General features: G+C 37.2%; 1 protein-coding gene across 1 annotated transcript in view; it reads left to right on the forward strand.

Moving 5' to 3' along the window:
• The window catches only part of TTBK2 (tau tubulin kinase 2), a gene marked incomplete at its 5' end in the record, with an annotated part of 62074 nt that overhangs the window by 30662 nt on the left and 12853 nt on the right, over positions 1 to 18559 (forward strand). The window contains 8 exons of the mRNA XM_084270377.1: positions 2585 to 2650; positions 3185 to 3277; positions 4258 to 4383; positions 7276 to 7433; positions 9114 to 9330; positions 10672 to 10883; positions 12082 to 12676; positions 17688 to 17936. Coding sequence (XP_084126503.1) covers positions 2585 to 2650; positions 3185 to 3277; positions 4258 to 4383; positions 7276 to 7433; positions 9114 to 9330; positions 10672 to 10883; positions 12082 to 12676; positions 17688 to 17936 — 1716 coding nt within the window. The remainder of the gene's footprint in view (positions 1 to 2584; positions 2651 to 3184; positions 3278 to 4257; positions 4384 to 7275; positions 7434 to 9113; positions 9331 to 10671; positions 10884 to 12081; positions 12677 to 17687; positions 17937 to 18559) is intronic.

The raw sequence follows: 18559 nt of genomic DNA on the forward strand, positions 1-18559 counted from the left end.
GAGTTCTGTGTCCAGAGCTGGGGCCCCCAATACAAGAAAGATGTAGAACTGTTGGAGAGGGTTCAGAGGAGCCACGAAGATGATCAGAGGGCTGCAGCACCTGCCCTACGAAGAGAGGCTGTGGGAGCTGGGCTTATTCAGCCTGGAGAAGAGAAGGCTGCGGGGGGACCTCATTGCAGCCTTCCAGTCCCTGAAGGGAGCAGAGAAACAGGAGGGGAACCAACTTTTTAAAAGGGCAGACACTGGCAGGACAAGGGGGATGGATTAAAGCTAAAGGAGGGAAGGTTTAGATTAGATACGAGGGGGAAGCTCTTTACAGACAGAGTGGTGAGATGCTGGAACAGGCTGCCCAGAGAGGTGGTGGGTGCCCCGTCCCTAGAAGTGTTCAAGGCCAGGTTGGATGGGGTGCTGGGCAACCTTGTGTAGCTCCAGGCCTGGAGGTTGGTGTCCCTGCCTGTGGCAGGGGGTTGGAAGTCTGTGATCTTTGGGGTCCCTTCCAACCCATGTCATTCTATGATTCTATGCCAGTTCTTAAATTTTTTTTTTATTTTTTTTATTTCCTTATCAAGCAACTGGAAATGTTTTTGTGCTAGTTACCAAGTAGAAATAGAAGTTTTTACCCTAGGATTAAAAGCCTCATTGAATTTAGTAAAACTGAATATGGGCCTTCTCTTTTAAAATTCAGACCAGAGGCTTGATACCTTCATCTTCTGAAACATTATGCTCTTGAGATTTACTGTATTTGTATTTCTGTGTGTTAAAGCTGAGGTCTCGGTGAAAAAGTGTTATTCACCAAACTACATCATTTTGGAAATTTACCTGTGTTTTGATTGTCTCAGGAGCGATGCTACATTATTTTTACTTGGATGGTTTGCCAGTCTTCAGAACTACTAAAAAGGAGACTTAAGGCCTTTTTTTTGAGAAAAAAAAGAATTAGTTTCTCCTGAAATTTAGCAGTTTCTAAGCATTGCAAGCTATTCTTCCTAAATTGCTTGGTACTGTGAAATTTCTGCAATTACAATGTTATGCTTCACTTTGGGGTAATGTCCTCTACAGAATATGATATACTGCCAAGATTTAGGTTAGTAAGTCAATTCTCTGTCCTGCCTGAACACAAATATTTTTCAAGCACCATTTAAATGTTATGATAGTGTTCAAAACCTAAGATTTATGGAATATTGTCTGAGAACCTGTTTGTGTTAAGAACACCCTAGAAAATATTCTCCACCTTAACTAACACTGGTTTAGGTTTCATACCACTCTAGCTGACATCGATTGTATGGGTTGTTGAATCTTTTTTAAAGATGTTGCTGTGTTATCCTGCTGGATTTAGTTGATAGGGTTACTAATAGTAAAGGCAACTCCTGATGACCTTAAATGATAGCTTTGAGTGCAGCAGCTCTTGGTGGCTAAGAAGTAACGATACCATTACAGATATATATCGGTGTGGAGAGACTGAAGTGTTTTATCTTAACAGGGTAATAATTTTGTACTGCAGTTCTCTTTGTGTGGTTATCAAACCAGACTTTTCAGTGCACTGTGTAAAAGTTTGAGAAATCTGAAGAACTGCGATGAGTCTGGGGCAGGCAGACAGATCACCAATACTCCTTTAAGTACAAGTTGTAGGTGAGGAAGATAATTGGGGTTTCTCATATTTGCTGTTAGAGGAAACAAGAATTATTCATTGGGAAGATAAAACCATGTAAATGAAAGCAAAGTGAGCAGTTCTGGCAGTTCACTCTGTAGAGAATGATTCATTGATCAAGGGTGTGCCATGGATTGGATAACTATCTTAGGCAAAGTAGTAACACCATGGTTTGATTTTTATTATTTTTTTTTAAATTACAAATATGTAGTAATTATTACTATTATCTATTATATAATTCTTCCTGTAAGATTTTATTTGAAGGAAAGAAGGATGGTAAGATCATGCAAGATCTAGAGTGTCAAGGAGGAAATGAGGGCATTCAGAAACTAGAAAAGAAAGAAATATTTTTAGTTGGTGCCTGTAGTGCAGCCCTTGGTATTTATTACCCTGCCTCACCTGGAGACTTACCTGTGTTTTTTCCTGCTTTTGGAATTTCTCAAAAAAAATATTGGTTTCCTAGTTCAAAAAATAATTAGTGAAATAGTTGCTAGCATATTCCAAAAATGGCTGGCTGTCTTTTCATGCCACATAATACTGGTGTATTTTAGCAAAGAGGAAGAAAACATTTTGGTTTAGATCCCGTCAGAATTTAAAAACTCAGACTTCTGGTCATTAAAACTAAGAAATAATTTCATTGCTGGAGAAGAAAGAATAGTTCTTCCACGTAGCTTTTTTGAGAAGTGAGGTAAACAGGACTTGATGCCTGTGAAGAACAAAAAGTGACCTAATTAGGTGGTTTAAACAAACTGACTCGTGTCACTTTGTCTTGCCTACTTGGATTTGTAGTTGCAGAAATACAGTAAATTGAAAGAAAACAAAAAGGTTCAAATAATAAGAAATACTTGTTGTTGCTCCATACTCGCTTTTTAGATCCCAAGTTAAGTAGTCAGGGGGGTTATTTCTGACAGTGAGAATCTTTCTTGTTCTATTTAACAGCCGCGAGCTGTTGCTGGGTTTCGAGGAACAGTACGATACGCGTCAATCAACGCTCATAGAAACAGAGTGAGTATCTCAATCTGTCACATCCATCTCACCTTCCTGGCAGCAGTCAGGAATGCCATTGCTATTGACTGACTACATAGAACTTCATACTCATCGTTTCCCACCTTATGAAATGTATAAGGTACAGTAGGCAAGGGTAAAAAAGTTCTTGTAAAAACTATAGTGGTTTTAATAGTTACCATTGGTGTTCAATTGTATTGTTAGTTAATAAATTCAAAAGATAGAGTTACTGAGTGTTACGTGTGTCATCTTAACATCATACGCTAAAGGAACCTGAATAAACAGCTCTTCCAATATAAAGACTTACCATGTTATTTTAACAGACTTCTGTTTCTGTTCTGTTTCTCTGAATTTTCTATGGAAATATACTTGTGTTCCTACTTAAAATATTTGCTGGATTTAATGATGCAAACTTGTTTTGCAGTGTTAATTATAATTTTTATATATAATTCTCCAGAGCAGTGAAGTATACATTTTCCCTTTTGTCTTATAGGTATTTGTAAGATGCATAAGAATAATATTTCTTTTTCACAGGAAATGGGTAGGCATGATGACCTCTGGTCCCTGTTCTACATGTTGGTGGAATTTGTGGTTGGACAACTGCCTTGGAGAAAAATAAAAGATAAGGTAAACCCAGAGGTGAAACCAAAGAGTACAAAGGAGATTTACTGTTGGAGTGCAAATGACTGCTCTGATGAAGAGTCTACTAAGAATCACTGGTTCATTAATTTTACCATTACGTTCTTGAATGTTTTCTGGTGTGAGTTCTTTGCTGGTATAATGGTATAAAAAGAATTCAAGTTTTACAAACTGTTCTAGGGAGGAAGTGGGTTGTGCTTCTACTTTGCAAATGTTTTAAACACAGAAATAAATGTATACAGATGCCACTTATTTAATTTTCCTGTTTTCACTTGAGTACATTTTGGTTTCACCCATCACACATTTAGAATTTCTTATTGGTTTTGATTAATTGTGAAATGCTCCTTTCTTACTTGCTGGAGAACAAGAATTGATTGTTCCATGTATCATGGATGAGGTGTGTGAAGAAACCACATCTGATTTAGCCTGTTATTACTTCTTTCAACTTCAAAATTAGATTAAAGAAAAAGTTATTTTGTGATGTGGTGGTAGAGGTAGTGGTAAATGACAATGTAGTATATAGGTAGCATCGCTTTTTTGGTTTTGATTTACTCATCTTACACATAACAGGACTTCCTAATCTTGTGCAATATACTGTGATGAGCAAATACACATGAAAAAGTGACTGAACATCAGGTGATGCAACAGGATGTTTAAATCTTTAAAACACTTTTTAGAAGGGTTGGCAAGTCAGATGACAGGCCTTGATATCAGGCAGCATTCAAGCAAAGTAGAAAATTACATGGTTTTTATATGAAATGTGGAGTTTTTGCATTGTTTTGCATGTGTACCGGGGGCAATGACAGAATCTCTTCTCTTGTTATCTGATGTAGAATGACCTTCCTTGGTACTGTGCAGTATAATGTACTTACACATCTTTCTGGCCAAGTAGTGCACTGAAAGGCTGTAAGGTATATTCTAGAAAAGAATGGTGATGTCTTAATGTTAGTTGTGTTATTTACTCCTAGGAGCAAGTGGGCTCCATTAAAGAAAGGTACGAGCACAGACTTATGTTGAAACATCTTCCTCAAGAATTCAACATCTTTCTGGATCACATTTCTAATTTAGATTACTTCACAAAGCCAGATTACCAGGTAAACGTTTACTGTTTTGTCTTTCTGACTTTAAACAGAATTTTCTGCTGTTTCATCTTCAGTTTGCTTTGATTTCATTGTGTAGTCTTGGAAGTTATTATGGATTGTGCCACCACAAATCTATTTTAGTGACCATCTGGTGTTATGAATTCTTTGCAGTTTAAAGATATCTCTTTTTTTTCATTTGGGAAGAGTAAGTTAGTCAAGTTTCTAAAAACGATTGAATTTGTTTTGCAGTCAGTATTCTGTTTAGATTGGGTGCTATCCTCCTATTGTAGCCTTTGTTGGATGCTCCTGAATTAAATCGATCGGATTGTTTCCTTGTTGATAGTCCTTCTAGCAGTTTCCCAAGATCTGGAGCTTGACAACTACAGTATAAACAGCTGAGGACAGCGTGCAGCTGTAAGGGTTTTTAAGACTGAAATAATTGCCTGCAGAGATCACCAGAACAGTAGTTTATCTTTGTTTAAGAGAGCAGAACAATGCTCCAGAAAAGGAGGGAGTCAGACACTGAGAGGTTTTTTCAGCCTCACAAACTGTAGAAGTTGAACTGCTCTAATATCACACTACAAGTTGTGCCTGGCTCCTGGAAACACTTGTTCCTGTCAGCTTCCCACTTGCGTTACCTGCCAGCCTCTGTGCATGTGTTGAACTCCCCAACTCAGCAAAACCAGAAGGAATGGGTTTGTGCTGGTGTGCAAGCTGGACTGGTTCAACTGAATAAATAAATAAATAAATCTGAAATTGTAACTTTGTTGAGAATGATTCCTGTGCTTTATTTGGTAAGAGTAACAGAGAAATCAAGAGATATAAGATTCAGAATAAGAACTGAAAACCTCAGGTGCTAACTAATTTCCTTGACGTAAGTGAACTTCTTTAAATGCATAGATCTGTTCTTCTGCACAAATGTAAAAAAAAAAACCAAAACAACCTTTTTTTGGTGCAAAAACATTAATGTAGAAAAAATAATCTTACTGCAAACACACAAAAAATGTCCACTCTTCCTGAGAAATAAATACCTTAATTTTTTTTCCTTTTATACTACAGTTTTCCATGGAATTTATCGTAGGGCTCACAATTAAGTGAGGAAAATGATTAAGAAAGTTTTGAGCGTTTTGTGTACAGTTATAAAGATGAATCATATTTTCATGTGTTCCCCCTCCACTCTCTGATAAAAAATACTGATTGCAGAAACTTTCATGTTGCATAGGAAAGCCTTGATTGTAGATTGGTAAATATGCTTTATTTACATGATATGTCACAGAATCACAGAATCGTAGGGGTTCGAAGGGACCTCAAGAGATCACTAGGTCCAACCCCCAGATGTCCTGAATGATAAAGAATACACACAGACATGCTTTTGCAAAACCTTTTTCTGTGGTCTACTTGTATCTAAACACAGCACTCAGGGATTAATGTGATATCAGAACAGAGTTTCTCATTGATAGCCCAGTAAATTACTGTCCTCTGCCTGGTCATGGACCATTTGCAGCTGCATAGCTGCAGCCTGAGCATTCCAACACTGTCTTGCTCATGTGCTTTAGACCAGAGCAGGGTGGTTTTATTTAGAGGTGAGAAAGTGCTCTACTTTCCATGGTCATTTAAACTCTGGTTTCTTTTAACTGTATTTATTGTAGCAATGCTATTCATACCTTGCATATGTATCATTTGTATTTATGTTTAGGCACTGAATGAGAACATACGTGGTCAAGATTCCTGCTCTGAAGAATTTAGTCTAAAATATTAATGACATAGGCCCAGTAGTCGTTGATTTGGCAGCGTCAGATAAGTTTATTTTATTCAGGCATTTATGCACACGTTGCCTCAGCCTCCTGACATCATTAAGCATTTGAGTTTGTATTTGCAGAAACTAGAAAAAAGATTTAAAGGAGAATCGTGTTAAAACTGACTTGAAAGAGACTATCTAAGGTTTACACGAGGAGGAGAATAAAGGAGAGTAGGTATGGGGCAGAGAGTAAACTATGCCTGTGTGCAGTTCAGTAGGGTTTCAGAACTGATGGGGGTGGATAGCACACCAAAGGCTTCTGAGAGTAAGGATGAAATGCATATGACCACTTTATACAAGAAAAAATGATCCAAACTTTCTGTCTGCTTTAAGTTGCCAAAGGTTATGTGTTTTTAAAGGAGACTGGAGAAAAAAATTCAGCATCCTAGATTGGAAGAAAGAATGAATACTTGAGTTTACATTTTTTTGGGGGAAGGGTGCCTGGGAAGATGTTTTAGAAATATTACAAATTAAGAGATAGTATGATACAGACGTAGCTCTTCCCACCAGTGACTAGAATGAGACAAAGCTTTTTCACAGGGAGAGAGTGAAGTAGATGCATGGACACAAATAGTTCTAGATGCTTTTTCGTACAATAAAATGAAGGTGGAAAGCTTCCAGTGTTAGATTTCTATAGGATGACTGTAAGCATTATATAAAATAAAGGATACTTGGTTCTAAATGACAGAAATATATGCATTAGCAAATCAGTACCCTTCCCTACAAACAGATTCATGTTCTTGGTTTCTAATGGTTTTTTGCCAAATGTATTGTTTTATCTTCCTCTCCTGGAAAGCCATTAGGTGCTATTCTACAGCAATGTAGTCATGCCTCTGTATGTGTGTCTATCTTTTATGGAAGTCTCTGGTGTATCTTTCCCTCTCTTTACTGATAAAACATTGATTTGTTTTGTTTATTGGTTTGTTTGTTAAAAGAGCAGAATTTTTTATATCTTTACTTTGAAACCTTGGAAAATAAGAAATGGTTAATATAAAGAACTGTGTCCTTTTTGACAGATGGTATCAGTTAAAATCTTAAAGAGGATATTTCTTTCTTGGTCTCTTAGACAAAACCAAAGGTGATAAACCTTTTTTCTTCATTTTTAGCTACTCATGTCTGTGTTTGACAACAGCATGAAAACGTTTGGGGTTATTGAAAGTGACCCTTTTGACTGGGAGAAGAGTGGAACTGACGGCTCTCTGACAACAACAACAACTTCAACCACACCTCAGTTACACACTCGTCTTACTCCAGCTGCAATTGGGTATGTATGCACGTTTTTTTCAATTAAAAAACAGCTGCAGAATATCAAAGAGGAATTATCTGCATAATTTAGGGTTTTTTTCTGCAAGATGTTGAATAAATAGATGAATGTAGGTTTGGGAGTATTTAAAGTACTTCCTTTTTTAGTGTTCCTGTTTATGCTACCCTGAAAAATCAGCACTGCAGTCCTACATTTATAGCAATAAAAAATAGTGGCTCAGGAAATTGCATGCAAATTTGCTAGTCCATCCTTTGCTAAATTGTATTTTATGAAACTAAATTATGCAACCTGAGTTTAACTGCCTGGAAATAAACCCATTGTTTTCTGTAAACTTGGAATAAACTAGTCACTGCAATTTCCTTATAACTTTGAAAAATGAATAGATCTCTAAGAAATTTAGAAATGCATTTTGGTCATATTTCAAATAATGTTTAATGTAGTATTTGAGACCTTCTCTAATGAAGTTGGTTGAGATGTGATGTTTAATAATATCCATACTCATTTCAGGGGATTGGAGAATATGAGAGGTGTTTATGAGTGAGGAGGAAGTCTTTGTGCCTGTCCTAGGCTTTGAGTAGATCAGCTTGTGTCGTGGAAGTTGTAACACAGAAGTTTTGACAGCGTAGTGAGGCTGAAAACCACCAGATTTCCATGAAAAATGTATGAAATTCCCAGTATTTCCATGTAATTCTTTTAAAAGAAGTTATGCAGGTGTATGGTGTGCACTACTGAACATCCCGACAGGGATTTTACATATGATGCAGTCTGATTCTCACACTAAGCATCACACCAGAGTTATTGATAATCTTGGCTGTAGTTATTAATTCTGGTGACTATAAGAATGACTTTTGATTGACCTTCTGACTGTTAACTTCTTTAGGAATAACATTGCTTCAATTTCAGATACTGAGCCAAGCTTAGGTCTGTGTAGCCCTGAGTCAATGGGACTGCAGAGCTCTAGTTAAAATGTCTTGTTAGATTTATGCTTATGTTTTGGTTACTAATAATTGGCCCAAAATAGCACTTTGATAAGAATAGTGATTAAAACTCTAGCTTACTGAGTGATCTCTTCCTCACACACTATGTTATTATACCATATTTTGGGGAATAGGAGACTATATTATTAAAGTTTCTATTAATTGTTAGTAATAGAAAAATGTGTCAGGAAGTGTCAGGAGTGAATTAGAGCCTCACCTGATCTCTAACAAATTTTCTCAGAAGTTGCTTTGAGAACATTAAAAAACCCCCCAGCTATTAAGTCATCTGTCCTGGCTGTGTCCCTTCCCAGCTTCCTGAGTTACCTCCCCCACCTTCTCCATAGCCGGGCAGTATGAACAACTGAAAAGTCCTTGACTGCTTGGCAACAACTAAAACATCAGTGTGTTATAATCACTGCTCTCATCCTAACACCCAAACACAGCACTACACCTGCTATTAGAAAAGAAATTAACTCTATCCTAGTCCAACCCAGGACAAAAAGAAACATAAATTGTGAAAGCCAAGAAGTAGGGGTTTTTTATTACATAGTCTGTAAGATTTAGTTTTCTAGAGAAGCATGCTTTTGCTTGTGATTTATTTTTTTGAAGTAGAAAATCATTTAGAGCAGAAAATAATGTGAAGAAACACATTAGAGTCTCAAATTTTTTACCTTTCCGATTTTCTTTTCAACTACTTTTGTAGGATTGCCAATGCCACTCCTATCCCAGGAGATCTGCTGCGAGAAAACACAGACGAAGTGTTTCCTGATGAGCAGCTCAGTGATGGAGAGAATGGTATTCCAGTTGGTGTTTCACCGGAGAAACTACCTGGATCCCCTGGGCATCAGCGTCCCCAGGAAAAAGATGTTTGGGAAGAAATGGATGCAAACAGAAACAAAATAAAACTAGGGATCTGTAAGGTACTTAGAAACCTGCATTGTGAAGACCATCTTTGAAGAGTTTTCTGTCCTTGTAGTATACATAGGGTATAATTAATAAGGCAGTCTACTAATATTGATTAAGCAGCCTGCTCTAAGAAAACAAGATTGATGGTGGAGCTAACTCATTTTAATAGAGAGATTTATATACTTGATGAAGCAGACAATCTTTTGGGCCTTCTGTCACATTATCCAGTCTTTATGATGAATAGTAGATTGCTGTTAAGTTCAGATTCTTTGGAGTTTATTCATTTTTCAGACATCATTTTGGTTCTTACTCACTCGATACCAAAGCAAATTTCCTGCATCTTGCATGTGTAGGAGTTAGATACCAAATATACAAAAAACAGTGTAATGTTATTCTTCAATGGATAGAGTGGCAGTGGAATTGGAGGTATTTGTTTACTTGACCTGTTTTTACTCCATAAGATATAATACTATCATACTCATCCAGCAAGTTTTAGAATGGAATACTGCTTGATTTTGAGAAGTGGTCTCTGAGAAGTGGTTCCTGTATTCCTTGCTCACAATCACAACATTTCATATTTGGACAAATGTAGCCCCGTTTCTTGATATAAATCTGAAGAGGGATCTGCTACTGAAACGTTCTTTAGCTAGGAGAGCTGTCTAGTTTTGAGGCTTTTGCTTCTTGTTGACAAGAAAAAAATGCCTTACTTCTTCCCAGAAGACATGGTGCTTGTTTTCAAATATGGATTTTTTTTTTGTTTGGTTGTGGTTGGGGGTTTATTGTTTTTGGTTGTTAACCAAAGAGGGAGAAGGGAGATTTGCTGTTAGTTATACTTCTTGAAACTAAGAATGATAATAATTTCCTACACCTCTAAACCATGCATACAAGTTGGAATGTGATTGGACTAAAACACAACTCTAAGTTACAGAAATATTCAGTAGATTTAGTGTGTAGCAGTGTTACATGCTCCAGCGAATCATAAAGACAGCTTGGAAGGTAACTTCTCTTGAATAAGAGTGCATGACTAAAGCAGACTGAAGTTGCTACAAAGTATTAGGTTTCAAACTTATTAAAGAAACTTTCAGAGATGGGTGTGAAATATTAGAGTAAATTTATGTGTATAACTGGGTTTTTGAGACTCTTGTTCTCAGACCTGCCCAGAACTATTTTGTCTCTGGTAGGTGTGTGCTGAAAAGCATATCTAAACTACCTTAACCGTGGCTTGAACTTAAGGACCATTCCAAATGCAATTTTGCTTATCACAGGCTAAAACCATGGATGTTATTCACCATGTAGTACCTCGTCTTCCTCGATTTTGCTGCTTCTAATGAGTTACACTTCTATTTTTTCTGTAGGCTGCTACAGAGGAAGAAAACAGCCATGGGCCAGTCAATGGAATGCTTAATGCACCAAGTCTTGGTTCTCCGGTTCGTGTTCGCTCAGAGACCACCCAGCTAGACAGAGATGTCCCACTGGTGCGAAAGTTACGTTCCATTCACAGCTTTGAACTGGAGAAGCGTCTGACGTTGGAGTCAAAGCCAGACACTGATAAATTTCTTGAGACCTGGTAAAGAAATTATTTTGTGCTTGGATCTTTTCAGGATTGGCAGTTAAGATACTATTGTCTTTCCTTTGCCATGTGAAAACCCAGGACTGGAGCTGCTGAGTTACCCTTATGCAAGCTACAGCAAAATATTTACTCTGTTCACGATAACACTCAATGAATGGATTTCACCTCTTGTCAGCTTCTTTGAGAAAAGATTAGTGCCTGGATGCAATTAAAGTCAGAATTGCGCACTTGAGAAGCATGGAAGTTTATTTCAAGATGTAGTGGTGTAACCCTGAGGTGTATTAACTTTTTCTTCAGTGGGAGAAGTAGTCTAGGATGCCTTCTTGACAGCAAGGATCTACCATGACAGCAAGTATCTAACATAACAGCATCCTAACTAAGAATGATGACATCAGGTACTCGATAGAGCAGATATGGGAATAGATTATATGACATGAGCAGGACAGTTTACAGGAAGTGAAGTTATAAAGCAAAGTTCATAAAGAAATCTACCTGCATTCAGAACTACTTTTGCCCAAAGGTTTTGCACCAACATAAAAAAAGTCTTGAGAGAAGACAGAAGTCTTAAAAATGGAATTTGGAGGTAGAGAAGAGACAGATGTGTGAGAACAGATTCAAGCAATTTGTGTAGAAAGATAGAGGGAGGAGGACACAGTGCAATCTGTCTGAAATGCAGAGGCTGAGTGGGAATGGTACAAGACAGATGAGATGCTTACAGTTGCAAAATCCTTCTAAATACATCATACGTGGATTAGGAATTTGAATTTGTTTGATGAAGCAAATTATGCAAAGCCTAAACAAGGAATCAATCAATCAATATTCTTCTTGAAAGCATCTACTAACTGCTGCTGGAGACGTCTGTTTCTTCTGTTCTCCTTTGAGTCTCTGCTTTGTAGTATAAATTAAGTACAGTGGGCATCTGGTGGTTAGCCTCACCACTGAGCTGGTATCCACTCACTATTCTCCCTTCTGGTAGTCACTATTACAGCACAATATGATGCATTACAATGACAGAATATGTGCAGATTTTTACTTGATATCAGTTATTTCCCTCAAATTGTGAATCTGTCAACTGATATAGATTGTTCTAAAATATGAAAACAAATTTAGTTTTCCTCTATTGAAAAGACTCAAATGTAGCTTATGTTATGTAATTAATTCTTAACTAATTCAGATATTAACTTCTTTTCTTAAGCTTAGAGAAGATGCAGAAGAACTTGAATGCTGCGGTGGAGACTCCCGTTCCTCCTCTTTCTCAGAAAACACCCACTCCTGCTCCAGTGACTGCCCGCATGGACCATGTTTGGCACTATGATGAAGAGTATCTTCCAGATGCTTCAAAGCCTGCGTCAGCTAATTCTCCAGAACATGGTGATGGTGTTATTAGCAATGGATTTGTAGCTGTGAATTTAGGCTCCTGCAGGCAGGAGGTTGATTCTAAGGAATGGGTGATAATAGATAAGGAACGTGACTTGCAGGACTTCAGGACAAATGAGGCTTTGGGACGCAAAATGACTGGAAGTCCCTCAGATGAAGAGCCAGAGGTACTGCAAGTTCTAGAGGAGACACCTCCAGAAGAACAGCCCAGACATGGTGGTTGGGCAGGAAACCGTGTTCCCACCAAGAACCAAACCTCAGGGGTGGAGCTTGTTCTAGCTATGGAGTGTCATCCTGCTGCTTCTGAACAACTTACAGATAAATTGGAACTTCTGTCTGGAGCTGCTGGGCAGCTTCTTGCAGCCACTCCTACAAGTCCTATGGAAGCTCAAGCGGAAGGAGCGCTCACTCCGGTAAGAGAAACAGCGACTGTTTTACTGAAACCCTCTGTTCAGAATGATGTGAGGAGATAGCAACAGAAAAGACAGGGGCTGAAATACAACACTGTGACAGAAGTTACTAGCATCCTCAGACACAGGACTTGATTCTTTCTTTTCTGTTCTATGAGTGTTGGCGTTTTCCTGCGGAAGTGGCTATTAGTCTGCAAGTATGATCCACAGAACTGGCCTCAATAACACCCCCACCCCAATTATTTACATATATATATGTATATATATGCACTTTTAGATGTGTATATATATAAATTTATATATAGATACACATATGTATATATACACACACATATATAAGGAGCTACTTATGGAGTGGTTCCTAATCAGTGAGACACGTGCAAATATATATTTATTAGAATTTGCAGTATAGAAACATAAAATTACTATGGATTTATAAACTACTGTGCTACAATATTTCATGTTTTTCATGAAACAGAACTACTTGCTCTCAGGATCATTGATGTAGCATTTTCTTTTGAAATTCCCTTTGTTTCTTCCTGTTTCTTCTGAAATTTCCAATGGTTCTTATGCAAACACCTTGTTGGCTTTTATAAATTGCTGCTACTTCTCACTTCCAAAATAAGTTTGAGACTACAGCTTTGCTCCCACAGTTGTCTCTTCACTGAAACAGATTGCTTTGCTTCCATTTTTCTAAATAATTCTCGTTCATACAGGTTTTGAGCATTTACTTTTTTTCTCCTCCCACAGTGATTCTTGGCTTTACTTGAGGAGGGAGTGAGATTAATGGTTAAGTAGTTGGGAATCAGCTCGTGGTTTTATTTCTCCCCTTTTCTCAGTATATATTGTGTCATGTATGATATAAAGGACAATTCTTTTCAAGCTCCTTTGAGCCAAGGAACCTGGCTGTACTTCCCCCTTACTTAACACCACTTTTTGGGAAAGTTACAGCCAGCTCATTAGGAAAAGAAACTTGTCACCAGCCACTCATTTATTATAAGGTATGGAATATCCTTTATGGTGAATATGAACTACTCAATGCAATTAACTATAGCTGCACAGTAAAATTTCAGAACTGCATAGGTTCTCATGGAAAATGCAGGCTTACCTTTAATACAAGATTCCATTTAGATATTGTACTTTGTGAATTATGCGCTTTATAGGAGATTCATTTTGCATGATCCAAAATATAGAACTGTGATAAACAGAAGATCTTTGAGATTTAAGTTGAAATATTAGTAATAGGAAAGAGTTTTGATGGGTTAAAACTTCTAAGCGTGAAAAAATAAATTGCTCATTTGTTCTCAGTTGCTCCATTATTATATTTTCATGTTAGTTTTAGTAAAACAGTCAAGAGCAACGCTCGGTCCTGTACACCACAATAATTATCAGGTGTTTTGATTTCAAATACCATTGAAAACCAGCTTGCAGTTTTATTTGCAAATGCACTATTCCATTCTTATAAACATGTCTCTTTATAGGGAAAATATCTATTTTACTTAAAACTGAAAGTAGTGGTGATGTAAACATCATGTACTACAGTGCAAATAACAGACAGTATCTTCATCTGGAAAGGAAGAAGCTTCTGAGCAGGGGAGCCAAAATAAACAAGGTCAATTAATTACAAGAAATACTGGTTGAAGGAGACACTGGGGTGAGATTATATTTTAGCTTGGCATTGCAAGCAGGTAAGGGATATTTGTCATTACTTCAAAAATGGGGGAAATGAATATGGTTTATATTATCCTGGAAGGGCAAGTCATGCTGTGAGGGCAAGATGAATGGCAGGAAGGAACTTGATGTTATGAAGGTGAATTGTGTGGGATAGAAGATATAAATTGGACTGGGAATAAAGAAAAAAAAATTATTTGGTTGATTGAAAAACCTGAAACTGAGTTTGTCAATGCAGTATGCCTTTTACAACTGTGATGGCAAATTTGTGGTGGTCTTCCACCTACTATGGTAGCCCTCGAAAGCCAGTTCCCAGGGGGTATTTGGGAGCGAGTTCTAACTGTCTTTTCCTTTATTGATGGTATTCCTTTTCATAAAAAAAATACTTAAATATTCCTTGAGGAGGGTACTGGAACCTAGCTATTCTTATAGGTGAGTGTTGTAGTCACTTCACAGGAGATAGATGTATAGATATGTATATATGCCTCTTCATACCGTAGTTCTCTCTATTCCAGACTTCTGGTGGTGACCTGTTTGGTAGAGTCCTTTTCCTTCATCCTCAAAGCATTCACCCACCTGAAACTGTTCTTTGAATGTGATCCTTGTTTGTGGATCAGATGTTCTGTAAAAATCTTATCTAGGTAGCACCTTCCTGACAATACAAATAAAGGGCAAAGGGTCATATTTTACTTTTCTGCTGATTTAATTATGTTGTACCAGTTCTTCAGAGCAGGCTTGGATTCAAGAATGTAAGTTTGGGACCATAAATCAAATTACTTAAGTGTAACTAAAGCATTAAAAACATGTTGAAATTACAATAGTGCAATAGCTTAACAGAATTTCTGAAACAGTTTACTCATTTCAAACAGTTTTAAACTGTAAGCATTCAGGACACATCAGCATTCATGGTTACCATAATTATGAATATACCTCTCACGTGGATTTCTAGTGACTTATTTCACTATCGCTTAGGAGAAAGTAAGATGAATTATGTTCTTTGAGCTAATTCTAATGGGATTGTTGAATATGCAGGTGGTGAATTAATAAAGTAGTTTTCCTGTTTTCTGTGGGGTTTTGTTGGGTTTTGGTATTTTTCATTTTTACTTTGATTTTTCTTTATTCTTTCTGAAATTCTTTCAGGGTTTTATTGCTCACTATTTAAGTAGTAAATACTACTTAGTACTTGAGCAAGTACTAAGTGGCCAGGATGTTTCTGTATGATAAACAAAAGGTTCATATATTAATCCATCTCTTTATTTCACCTGAAAGAAAGAAATTGCTGGTTTGCAGTCCTTCCATTTGTAGATAACTGTTCTTCCTGAAATTGTGTGTGGATGTGGACTTCCTGTAACTGATGGTAATATTTCTTACCTGTTTCACACAGCATCAGCATTCTAATGAGAATGTAAAGTTGTAGCTGTTCAGGAAAGGAAACCTGAACTCAAAAATTAAGAGAGAAAATTTGTAAGTTATTGGCTTGGGAATGAATGAGAAAATTTCAGGCATAAAAAAATCACAGCAGATGACACTATCTATTATGAAAAAAACCTGGCAGGTAAGAGAACTGACTTTAATGTTATCAGTCATGGTTTTCCAGTTGTACTACAGATTCTGTGTGCTACCAGCAAATACCAGTTTGATCTGGCTCAGTCATGGGCACATTTCTGTTGAACTATTCAGAGGATGCTGGGGTTTATATGCTGACTTTATGCTTTCATAAAGCCTTGATGTGGCATGTGGCTGCAGTAGGACAGATGGTACCTGTAAATCCACTGGTTTGAAGTTAACCTGTTGAAAGACTTTGAACTGACCTGGACTAAGGGTGAATTTATATCAGAGCAGCCCTTTGCATCATACAGCTCTAGGTTTCTGTTCCTTGGTCTGGTACCAAGAGCCTAAAACTGGACTTGCTGTGTTGTTGAACCATGGTCTCGTTAATTTGCTGTGTTTGTATTGAATTGCAGCAAACTCCATACAGTACATGCACTAAACTTTGTGACATATATTGTTGAAGCAGATATTTCAGCAAAGAAATAATAATAGTGTTGAAGTAACTGACTATGTAACAGCTAGGTAAAATTTCATCTTCAGTTTAAATTAAACAACAGCTTGCTCTGAACACACTTGGTTGACAACCGAATACTATATGTATATACCATATACATGGTTATAGAAAACATTTGACTCTGTGAATCTATTTATTTTTATTCAGAAACATTGCTAAATTAGTATTTTGTCTATTGAGGTACTATTGTGCTTTGCCAAAACCCTGGTCTTAAGTTGCCATTTATTTCCAAGTTCTAAGTTGTTTAATTTTAATTTTTATGTACCTTCTATCCTCACTTGCAGCTTTTATGAGACACTAGAAGTAGGCTTTTTTTCCCAGTTGTGAAAGATATGCCTTATGGAAACAGAAGGTTTAGGTTTGACATGAGTGAAAATACCTTTTCTTTGGAAAATTGAATGCTTGATAGGTGTTCTCTTTTCCAAGGAATCAGAAATAGATAGGAAAGAGAAAATCACCTTCATGAAGCTTGCAAAAACTTTCCATATCTCTACTCTTTGTGGTTTTATCTAAATATACTTGGAACAAAGAACTGCAAACTCTATCTAGCATTCTCAGTTTCAGATATTTAGATGTGTCACCATCAGATATTTATTCAGTGCCAGGAAAGGTCTTGCAAAGAATCAGTTGTCTTCAGAGTTGTATGTCAACCCTTTATGTTTATTGGAATCATCAATAACCAATTCAAAAATGCACTTTCTCTAAAGTTCTTAGTTTGAAACACTTTGACTTTACAGTTTGTGGTTGGTGTCATCCCCTCTCCCCCTGCTCTTTTCTAAATACTTGAAATGTATTCACGATGTTCATGGATTCTCCAGGCCAGTGTATCCTTCTACTTCAGTCCCATATAAGGGTAATTTCATCCACATTTTTATTAATCCCATCAGCTGCGGTTCTTAATGTATGCTAAAAATACAGTCATCTAAAAAACAATGTTGTTGCACAGATGTGCTAAATGTTTGCAAGGACCAGTCAATGTCCAGCTAATTTGTGTGTACAGTGTCCTTGGAACATCAAGGAGACTTGATTATCACTGTGTAATTTATTAAATCTACCCTAGATTGTTTCTGGCTGACTGAAGATGCTCACTGTTGATTTTGATACTGGACTTTTTAGAAATTGATGGAAAATGTGAAGATTAGGCTTAAAATACCACTGCAATTACCAGCTTTTAGCTTGTGAGAATATGGTCTTCGGTGAAAATGCATGTAGGCATTATTAAATTATTGATTTTTTTTTTTAAACCTTATTTTCTTCCCCACCATGTTGTTCTCACAGCTCAACTCATCTCACATGCCGCATTTCTCCACTCCAAGAATTTCAAGCCCCATCCTCCGCACCATGAGCCCTATAGCCTATCTATCCATCCACTCGGACCCTCTGAAAGAGGCTGGTTTACCAAGGAGTCAATCAGCTGAGAGCCACTCCTCTTCCTCCCGTTCAACTGGTCGTAGGCAGCTTCCTGTCATTCCCTGTGGCAACAAGTTCCCCCCTGTCATTCGCATCTCAAAAGCACAACTTCAGCAGGTGAATAAGCTTTGTCTTCATAAAGGTGACTGCTGTCCTGGCAGTCATCTGCCAAGTGGAACCTTTTCAGTTGCTCTGCACAGTCCGGTTGTATGCATATGCTCCTCGTACTGCTATACACAACAGACTAAAAACTATTTTCAAATATCAAGGTAGGGAATAAGAATGGATCTTGTTTAGGAAGAGAGTTAAGAAAACTCTGTGAGGAAGGTCTACTGTCCCACTAAACAACAGGTAAAATTAGAGAGAGGAATATTTAAAGAGTCATGACCTGGAGCAGGAAGCATCTCTGTCTGGATGGATGTTCTGGAAAATATATTGATTTCCTCAGAGGGATTTTTCTCTTGAAAAAGGTAGGATTATAAAATCTAGAAAACAGATTTTTGCCTCTTTCAAAGCTAAGATTAAAATGCCTCTTTTCACGTGTAAAAACAAACACTTTTTAAAATTATTTTATAATCAATACTGGGTGGATTTTGAATTGGGAATGCATGTTAAAATTTGGATTACCTTAAATGATTTTAATGTGAGAAAAAAGGATCCTAAACACAGTCAAATTGCTTCTTTGGGAATAAACACACATAGTGAATTGTTCCACTGCTTGCAGTATACAAAGCAAAGTT

Source organism: Gallinula chloropus (genome assembly GCF_964237585.1).
Source record: "Gallinula chloropus genome assembly, chromosome: 14".
In the NCBI taxonomy this organism is placed as follows: domain Eukaryota; kingdom Metazoa; phylum Chordata; class Aves; order Gruiformes; family Rallidae; genus Gallinula; species Gallinula chloropus.